Genomic DNA, 9,791 nt, shown 5'->3' on the forward strand with positions numbered 1-9,791 from the left:
AACAAGTGACCATTAGGCTTGAGGCCAGAGGCCCTGGGGCCTGTTATCTGCTGCCCAAATGTCGCGGGTGCCGCCTGGCCCACAGGGATCCTTTTCTATCCCAAGCATTTGGCTTCTGCTCCTAAACGAGGGAAATGAACTGGTCGGCCTCGAAGATCCTCTCCAGCTTCCAATCCGCGAAGCGAGGAGACCCTGCTGAGAGGTGGCCCCCTGGGGGCCGTGCCAGGAGCCCCCGTCTCATGGAGGAAGGCCAGGGGAGGAGGCTCTTCAGAGGCCAAAGGATACAAGCGCCACCCAGAGGGGAAATGACTTCCCCACCATCCCACAGTGAATCCGCGCCAGATTCAGGGCTGGACCTTGGGTCGTGAGACTCCAGAGGCTGCCATCTTTGGAGCGGGACTCTGGAGTCTGTGATGGTCGACTGACTTCCCTGGCCCAGTCTCATTTATAAAATGAAAATCTAACAGGTCTGTGAACTCAGATGGAAAAAGAATTCTTTCTACATTTTCTCCAACTTCTCACTGGAACTTGCATTTCCCTCAGTCATTTAAAACTGACTCTGAGCAGGGACGATGCTGTGCCAAAGGGGCCTGGGACATACAGAAGGGTTAAGAGCCCATGGTCTAGTTGGTTTCCAGGCTCCCTTCTGGCTCTCAAGTTTCCTCATCTTCCACACGTGCCCGAGCCACCGGCCACCTGAGTCTGAGTGTCTGAAGGCCCGCCCCTCATGGACAAGGGTCCGGTTTACTCGGTGGACCTGGACCAAGAGGGCAGAGGTCGGGGCACTGTAAGGGGCAGTCGCTGATAGGCGGATTTGGGCTTCTTGCAAGGACATGTTCACTAGTTGGAACGGGCTGCCTCGGTGCGGCTGCAGACCCAGCCCCGAAAGGGACCAGAGAGGGCTTCCATCTTTTTTTACGGACCGCCGAGGGGTCCCACGACTCGCCCCTGTGATCAGCACCCTCCCGTCCTGCGCTTCCTCCCATTCTCCATTCTCTGGAGACCTGCGGGGCCGCCTCGCCCCTCAGTGGGGAATGTGATGGAGAGGATTCAGGGTGCACGTGGGTCAGACTGCGCGGCCTCCGAGGTCACTGAGTCTGTGGCTCTGCCTTGGGGTTTCCCTGGCTGTGCTTCCGCCATGCTGTCTGTGCTGTTTGCACCCTGGTTGCAGGGCTTGACATTTGTCCCCGCTTCGTTTCCTATCATTAGAGGGAGCCCACTGTTCCCAGGCCATTGTTCTAAGCTGTCGCGCTCTCCTTGGCTCCCACCGTCATCCAAGATATCACCCATCCCTCCTTGTCAGTGTCGTCATCCTTCACTTCTCTCGATTATTGATGATCCCTCAGACTTTTCTCGGCGTCCGTCTTTCAGCCAGTTCTAAATCCTCTTCCCTCGCTTAGTGCCCCAGCCATCGGGGCCGCGAGAATACCGTGAAGTTCCCCCCGATGCCCCGGTCTCGTGATCTTGTCCAGCGGACATGAGGGGGATGACGGTTTGCTTCCTTATTTCTTCAGGTGGACCGAGGAGGAGCTGAGTTTGATTAACAGATGGGCCTTTCTGGGCGAGAAGGTCATTCACGGGAACCCTTCCGGGGTGGACAACTCCATCAGCACTTGGGGTATGGCCTTTTTTTCCTTCTTGCTGTGAGGTTTTGTTCAGAACAAAGTCCAATGGAACCCCCTGCTCTGGGGGAGCATCTCGTGCACCCCTGATCCCTGGGAAGCGCCTCCGGGGTCAGGGGCTGCTGGGGAGGGGGAGAGGGGAGAGCCCTGCCCCCAGAAGGGGCAAGGACTGCTTTCCCTGCTCCGATGCCTGGAAGGAGCCGAGTTTCCTCAGGCCGAGCCTGTCAAGTCCTCCCAGCCTGGAAGGCCCCAAGCCATGGCTTGTGGTCTGGGGGCCGGCCCAGCCTCACACCGAGGAGATTCTCCCCCCTTGGGCTGCAGGGTGGTGAGGGCCTTGGCTGCAGCAGCTCTGGGGACAGAGAGCTAACGTGGGTCAGGGAAGGGACCAGGCCCAGCCTTGGAGTACGGAGCCTGGGGCTTTGCTGGGAGCCCGGTGGGAGAACGGGGACTGAGCCCAGTCCTATCGTGGCCTGGCCCAGGGCTGTTTGGGAGCCCAGGAGAAGACAAACCCCACTTTCTTTGCCCGGAGCCTCCCCTGCCCCACATTCACCTCGCCCAGACCGGCCCGTGCTCAGCCTTGGGTCCTTCTTTGTTCCTCTCCCCAGGCGGAGCGCTTCGGTTCCAGAGAGGGAACATTTCACCTTTACAGAGGTAAAGTGACTGATGGAGAGGCGGGGGGCAGGGAGGACTGGGGGGAGGGGGCGCCCCGCCCCCGAGAGCAGCAGCCCTAGGGCCCCTCAGCCACCGTCCGGGCGGAGTCTCCCTTTGGGCCTTCCCAGCATCCTTTCCAGGCCTCGGCCCTGTGGCCCTGCTCCAAGTCCCATGAGCATTTAGGTAGCACCTACTGTGTACCAGTCCAGAGCTGAGCCCTTTTTATAAACATGACCTCATTTGATGGGAGACAGGAGATCTTATTATCTCCATTTTACAGATGAGTAAATTGAAGCAAACAGGCAGCCTCAGACAAGTGGGATGGCCAGGGAGCTGGAGGGCTCGAGGCTGAGGCAGGGTCAGGGAGAGGGGGTCGGCGGGAAGGCCCACGGCTCGTCTCCCCCTCCCCAGGATCCCCGTCTTGAGGATTCTCCTGACCAACACCAGAGTGCCCCGGAGCACCAAGGCCCTGGTGGCGGGCGTCAAGGACAAGCTGGTGAAGGTGGGCGCTCCTGGCCCCAGTGGGGGGGAGCCTCCCCACCCCATTGTGTCATCGCTCAGGGCCCCGCCCGTGGCCTCTCAGGGTCTCCCGTCGTGGGGGTTGGGCAACAGGCTCAGTGCCCTCCTGGGGCTTCCATTCTGTTTGGGGGCGCAGTTACAGACTAGGATGTCCAGGGGACATTGAGAAGGAGGGGGACCAGCCTGAAGAAGAGCCTTGAAGGAGGAGCAAGGAAGGGGTCTGGGCAAAGGCCCGGAGCACTGACTGAGGCCCAGGAGGGTCGCGTGGCTACGGGGCCTCAGGGTGGCCCCCACCTCCTGACTCCGAGCCCTTGCCCAGGCTACCCCTCCTCCTTTGGTCTCCCCACCTAGAAAGGAAGCAGCTCCTTGGGAGAGGAGGGGTCTCCTCGCTCTTGTCCCAGCCCAGGCTGGGGGGTCTGGGGGAGGCCCCGAGGGCGGGGGAAGAAGGAGGGGGACAGAAGCGGCTCAGGGGGAAGTCCCGGTGTCCCCTGAGGAGTTGGGATGGGGGGCAGGCCTAGTCAGTTTCCAGCTTGATACTGTCACGTCCCCTGGGGGGAGGGGCAGACCCAGGGGGCTGCTTGGACCTCCACCTTCTCCTTGTCTTCCAGCTCCCGGAGGTCATGGAGCCGCTGCTGGCTTCCATGGATGCCATTTCCCAGGAGTGTGAGCGCGTGCTGGGCGCCATGGCGGCGGCCCCGGCCCTGGAGCAGTACCTGGTGCTGGAAGTGAGCGCTGGCCGAGGGGGCGGGACTTCAGAGGGACGGCAGCTGGGCAGCTGGTCCCGTTAGACAGGAAGTGGGCACGGTGGGGAGGGGGGGCTCTTGGCTCCCTATTTTTGCTTTAATTTGTCTCCCTGGGAAATGGAACCGTCTTCCTGCTCTGAACTGAGATGCAGATCCGGGCTTTAAAGTGCCAGATTAGCTTCCTGAGGGAAGAAGGGCATTGGGGAAGGAAGGGGCTCCAGCCTCCAGAGGGAGCTTAGTGGGTAGGGAAAGGTCCTGTTGCATTCTGGAGAAAGGACCGGCCGGAGCCGGCTTCTTGGGGCTCAGGCCTGTGTCTGGGCGGGGAAGGGGCGCCCGACTTGTTACGGCCCAGGTGGGGAGCGGAGAAAGGGGGAAGTGGGAGGGGCCTTAGAACAGGTGGGGCTGAGAACAGGGGGTGTCAGCTGTGGGGGGGCTGAGAAATCATCTTTACAGACGGGAGAACTGAGGAACAAAAGTCTAGTGAGCCTGCCCAGGGTTAGCCGGGGGGGCGGGGCCAGGCTGGCAGTAACTCAGACCCCCTTTGGCCCCCCGCTAGTCCTCCTCACCCTCATCAGGCTGTTCCATGCTAAGGAGAGAAACCTCGGTGTCACCGGGCCGCGGGCAGGGTCCCAGCAGCCTTTCAGAGGCCCCCGGCCCCCCTTCAGTCACACGCCGGGTCCGGGCTGGGGCCTCTGCCCACTCTTACCTTACCTCAGAGGGTTTTCCTCGCAGTTCTGGGAAGGTGGAGCTGGGCCCCAGGAAGTGAACAAGGGACAGGACCCGGGCCAGCACTCGGCGGGGGCAGCTGCCCACACGGGCCCGTGGGAGGGGCCGATCAAGTGGAATAGTGCAGGCCTGGGGGGCGGGGGGGGTTCTGCCCAGCGAGGCCGAGGGCCCTCTCCCAGAGGGAGTTGGGAGGCAGCAGAAGCCCCCCCAGCCTCAGCTGTGGCAGACACAGAGGGAGCCAGTGAGAGGGACAGTGGCAGCCAAGCTCACACAGGGCTGCACCCCCCCCTTTCCCCTCTCTCTATCCTTATCTCTCTCTGTCTCTCTCACTCCCTGTGTGTCTCTTCTCTCTATTTCTGCTCTCCTCTGTCTTTGCCTCCTGCTATTCCTTCCCTATCTCTCTTTGTCTCTGTCTCTCTCTCTCTCTCTCTCTGTCTCTGTGTGTGTGTCTCTGTCTCTCTCTGTCTCTCCATCTCTCCCATCTTCTCTCCCTCCTTCCCTCCCCCCCACGCTGCTGCCTCATGAGGACCCCGATGGAGACCCCCATCGGTCGCCCCTGGGTGTGTCTCTGCCCTCACACCAGCGAGCCGTCCTCCCGTGTCACGAGCTGTCGTCGGACTCCCCATGGCCTTGGGGCCGGGCTGTGACGGGTGTCCGGGGTCGGCCGAGACAAGGCTGCGCCTGCACTGTGGCGGAGCGGCGGTGGGGAGGGTCGGGTCTGGGACGCCCCTGCTGCCGGTGGGCTTGTGTCCTCTGCCCCCCGGGGCTCGCATCCCTCCCCTCGGGCCGCCCTCCCCTGCCCTCGTCTGGCGCGTGTGCTGGCGGGGCCGTCGGCCGGGGCTGGGGGGGCCGTGAGCCTCCGCGCCACTGGCAGGTGTTGAGACGAGCGAGCCCGAGATGTCGCAGTGATTGGCACCCCCGGCGGTGCAGGGAGCTCCGTGGAGCCAAGCGTGTCGGGCCCGGCGCCGGGAAACGGCTCGCGCTTGTCAGAAGTCGGGGAGAGGCTTCTCATGTTGGCGTTCTTGGAAACGAGCAGCTCGGCATGTTGGGAAAGCGGAGGAGAGCTCCCTGATCGCAGCCCTTCCTGCGGGGCCTGGTCTCCCAAGGGCTCAGCAGGAGAGGCAGGAGGGTCCCTGGGCCCGGATGTCATGGCTGGGGCGGCCTCAGAGACCACGCCACTTTGACAAATAGGGAAACTGAGGCAAGAAGGCTCGGTAATGACAAGATTAGCAAAGGCAAAGCCCCGTCCCTCCCACAGCCCCTGGGAAGGTGCGCCTCCTGTGTCATTAGTAACTGCTTGGGGTCTGAAGGCCCCAGGTTTGCCCCGGCCCCAGCTTCGGTCAGCAGTGGCCTCTGTCCGTGGTAAATGGCCTCCCTCAATCCTTGGGGGTGACCAGTGTTCCTGAAGGCCCCCCATTGGTAGGCAGGAACAAGATGCCCCCTCCCTCCCCCCCCAGGTCCCAGCTCCCTCCCGCCTCACAGGCTCCCTGCCCTCAGCCAGCCTGAGTGACCTTCCTGGCCCGTCGGCCCAGCCCCCTCCCTTCAGGCTTTTGTTTCTCAAATCTTTCCCTTCCCCCCCTTGTTTTCACACTGATTCCATCGTATCCTCAGACTGGTGAGACTTGTCTCCTGTCACTGCCTGATTCACCTGGGGCGGGGAAGGGGATGGACGCAGACCCCCGCGCTCCCCTCAATCTGGGGCTCATCCATCCCTAGGCCACGCTGCTTTCTTGTCAGAATTCCCTCCCTCTTTGTCCACATTGGCTCCCTGGTTACCCCCCAGCACACACACTCACACGGTGGAGTCCGGCGCCTCTCCCACAACAGCAGGCCCGGTCTGTGGGACGAGGAGCCAGGGGGCCCGGATTGTGACTCCGGAGCAGGCCTTGTACCAGGGGCCCTCGGGGGCCCGGCCGCGGAGGTGCCGAGGGGAGACCCGGTCCCTGCTGGGCTTCCCTCGCTGACCAGTCATGTGGTCATCATGGCCTTGTATCGACAAGACTGGCAGAAGCCGGGCACTCCTGGGCATCACACGTGGGCCCGGTAACTCGGACACTCGGGGGCCCAGTCTCGGTTCTGTTTGCGGTAGAGAGGAGGCCGGACCCTGGTCCCCAAGGCCCCTTCTGGGTCTCAGCCCCTGCCTCTGAGGGGACGCGGGGCCCGCCCAGCAGACACGGGCGGCACTTTGACCTCTCTCTGTCTCCTAGGAGCTCATCGACATGAACCAGCACCACCTCAACGCCATCGGAGTGGGCCACGCCTCCCTGGACCGGCTCTGCCAGGTCACGGCCTCCCACGGGCTGCACAGCAAGCTGACCGGAGCGGGCGGCGGGGGCTGCGGCTTCACTCTGCTCCGGCCAGGTGGGCCGGCCTCAGGGCCTGCGGGGGGGGGGGGGGGATAGGAAGGGGGAAGGAGTGCTAGGGCTGAGCCCCCGGGGCCGGGCATGGGGCAGGACTGCAGCCATAGCGGCTGACATGCTTCTGCCCAGGCCCCCAGCCTCTGTTAGCATCAGAGTTTGGTGCTCAAGCCCCTCTTTGCCAGTAGAAGCAGAGGGCTGGGGGGGGGGTCACCAAGGGCACAGGCAGTGCGGACCACAGCTGGGGATCCCCCCAGACTCCTCAGTTCCTCCCTCTGCCCTGCCGCTCGCTCCACTTCCCTCGGGGCTCCATCTTCTGAGGGTCTCAGTTTCCTTCTCTCCCTTCCCTGGTCCTGGGAGTCCTTCCTCTTGTTTGCCTGTCAGGGCCTTCCTGAGCCCCCCTTGCCAGCCCTCACTTAAGCCCCCTGAGAAGAGGCGTCTGCCTTGTGCCCCTGAGGCAGCTTCTCTCTTGATCGTCCCCATGACAGCAGGTACCGTCATCAGCCCACTTAGTAGATGTGCACACTGAGGCACAGCTGAGGGCACATGGCTGCAGACGGGGTCATGGAGGAAGGGCCCCGACGGTCCCAGGGGAGTCCTGGGAAGGGCGGGACGCCGGTCACACACTGTGCCTGCATCTCTGACAGCTGCCTTCTGCTTGTCCCCCCCCAGGTCTGGAGCAGTCTGTGGTGGACGCCACCAAACAGGCCCTCACCGACTGTGGGTTCGAGTGCTGGGAGACCACGGTCGGGGCTCCCGGCGTCTCCCTCCACGCGGCGTCCTCCCTGAAGGCCGACGTGCTGCGGGCTTTGGCCGGTCCCTAGAGGGCGCTCTGCAGCCCCGGGTCTGGCGGTGGCTTCCTGGGCCCTGGCGGGCGTCCCCAAGCTCCTGCTCCAGCGCCGAATGGCATCGTGCTGGGCCAGCCGGGCACCGTGCCCCCTCCGGCTTCCTCACGCCCCCAGATATTCCAGAGGCAAAGGCTCTCCTGCCTTCAGACAGCCCTGGTCCCGAGGCCTGCCATAGAGCAGCCAGCTCCGGGCCTTCCCTTGTGTCCGAGCCTGGGCTGGAGGGGGCTCCGGAGGAGGCTGGCCGGGGCGGGCCGGGCCCTCCTTGAAGAGAGCGGGAGCTTTGTCCTCTTGTCCAGATACGTGAACTCCTGGGAGCCCGTCCTGAGACCCCCGGCTGTGACCCTGGGCCGCGCGGACTCGGGGCTTCGCGTATGAGCATCTCCTCAGCACCAGAGCCGGACCATCCGTGGGCGGCTCCGTCTCCAGCCCCGGCCCGAGCCCAGACTAGAGTCCATCAGTACGCGATGAATGAACGAGGAAGCCTTTGGAGCCTTTGTGGTGGAGCGCCACGCCGGTCCGGAGGGCGGCCATTCATAGAAGCAGTCACTGCCCAGGGCCCAGCACGTTCTGCTGAATCCGAACCCGGGACCGGAGCCTCTGATCTCGCTGTGGGGGGCTTGGGAGCTGTCCCCATCCTTAGTTCTTGTAATAAGCCGGGAGGGCGGAGGTGGAGGGCAAGGGGTGCCATGTCCTGTAGATGGAATGGATCGGTGGGGGATGGGGGAAGGACCTGGGCCTAGTGGTGATATTCCTTAGGAAGAAATGCTGAAGGAGGCGAGACCTCTGGGCAGGGGGCGCTGAGCCCAAGACCGGGGCCTCGGGGGCCTTGCAGGAGCCTGTCCTCGGCTCAGATCAACGACAGAAACGGGCAAAGCCTTTATTTAATGGAAAGGAATGGGGAAAAAACTTCCATAGTAAATCTTTTTAATATGGTGATTTTGTGTTACTCTAAGGTTTATACTCTTTGGGGGGATCCTCTCCAGAGATCTCCATTTTAGGGTTCTGACTTCTTATGGGGCTGGTCTGATTCGCAGCAGCCTCTTAGATGAGTAGATCCAGGACCGGACCCGACTCCTTTGCCCCAGGATGAGCCAGCTTACCACCAAGCATGGGATCTCAGTCTCCCCTTCACTTTATTAATTTTTTTATTAAAGCTTTTTATTTTCAAAACATATTCATGGATAATTTTTCAACCTCTCCCATTTTAGAATTTAAGTTTTAGGCTTAAATTTAGACTTCGTTTGTCTCCTGTGCTTCCACACTTGCCCACAGCTCCGGGGGCCAGCCTCATTCTGAGGGGAGGTTTGTGACCCCTTCAGCCCCCCCCCCCCAAGCCATTGTCCACACCACGGGGAGTCCCTTTTCTCCCTGGACCCTCTGAGTTCCCAAAGGGTAAAATGGCTTTCTGTCATGTGGTGGTGGGGCATGGGTTTGCAGGGAGATGATGGGAGCCCCGGCTCTTGGTTCTGAGTGGCTGGGAGGCTCCCAATGGACTTTCTAAAGGGGAGGAGCTGCTGTCATTGGGAGCATTTGTGTGTATGTTACCGATTCCTTCTATCCGCCCGCCCCTCATGGCCGCCCTCCCACGGGCAAGGGGATGAGACCCCCTGAAGTCTCCCCCAATCCCTGCTGCCCGAACCTTGGGCCTTGGGTCCCCAAGGAAACCAAAAGCAGAGGCCTTCAGATGGGAGTTTTATCTTTTCCTGAATTGACGGGAGGCTTGGTCGAGGCCCCTCTGAGCACCTGGCCCTTCGGGAGAGGGCAAGGGATAAGTTTAAATAGAGCACAGAAGCGGCCGTCTCTTTCTGAGGGACGGGGGAAGGCCGGGGGCTTGTTCCTGGGCCGCCGCCTGCTCCCTGTGCCCTCAGCAGGCCAGGCTGGGCCGGGGACCACGGTGCCCCACTCCGGGCTCATCACAGACGCCGTGTGTTCCTGCCCTTGGTCACCAGGGGGCGGCTGGCACCTTTTCCAAGAGGGTACCAACATCCCCTTTCGGGGAGCCTGGGGAGCCAAGCTCGGCCTCCTGCTGACCGGTGGGGCTTGTCTGGGCCGGGCCCCTCTCTGTTCCCAGGAGGTGTCCGGATCAAGAAGTTCTCTTGCTTCCCATGAGCAGGATGAGGCTGTCCCCAGTTTTCCCTGGATCTGTTAGGATTCGTTTTGGGTTCGGGACTTGTGATACCGAGGTGATAAATACAATTTCCACTCTAGTCCTGGCTTTAAGCTCAAGCCCTATTATTTCCCATGTGACGTTGGGCCAGATACTCATCCTCTCTGAACCTCAGGACGTGGGAAGGGATGAAACCAGGTCTCATTCAGTTCTAGGTC

At 62.0% G+C, this 9,791-nt stretch overlaps 1 protein-coding gene across 2 annotated transcripts in view; it reads left to right on the forward strand.

Moving 5' to 3' along the window:
- Nucleotides 1–8,640, forward strand: part of MVK (mevalonate kinase) — an 18,928-nt gene extending 10,288 nt beyond the window's left edge. The window contains exons 6-11 of one of the 2 annotated variants that reach the window (XM_051973002.1): nt 1,515–1,618; nt 2,228–2,273; nt 2,685–2,775; nt 3,401–3,517; nt 6,469–6,622; nt 7,291–8,640. In XM_051973002.1, the coding sequence (XP_051828962.1) occupies nt 1,515–1,618; nt 2,228–2,273; nt 2,685–2,775; nt 3,401–3,517; nt 6,469–6,622; nt 7,291–7,442 (664 nt within the window). In that variant the 3' untranslated portion in view covers nt 7,443–8,640. Of the gene's footprint in view, nt 1–1,514; nt 1,619–2,227; nt 2,274–2,684; nt 2,776–3,400; nt 3,518–4,787; nt 6,623–7,290 lie in introns of those variants that run through there. The other variant, XM_051973000.1, reaches the window with a different exon arrangement.
- The last annotated feature ends 1,151 nt before the right edge of the window (nt 8,641–9,791 follow it).

Source organism: Antechinus flavipes, chromosome 1 (assembly GCF_016432865.1).
Source record: "Antechinus flavipes isolate AdamAnt ecotype Samford, QLD, Australia chromosome 1, AdamAnt_v2, whole genome shotgun sequence".
Taxonomy (NCBI): domain Eukaryota; kingdom Metazoa; phylum Chordata; class Mammalia; order Dasyuromorphia; family Dasyuridae; genus Antechinus; species Antechinus flavipes.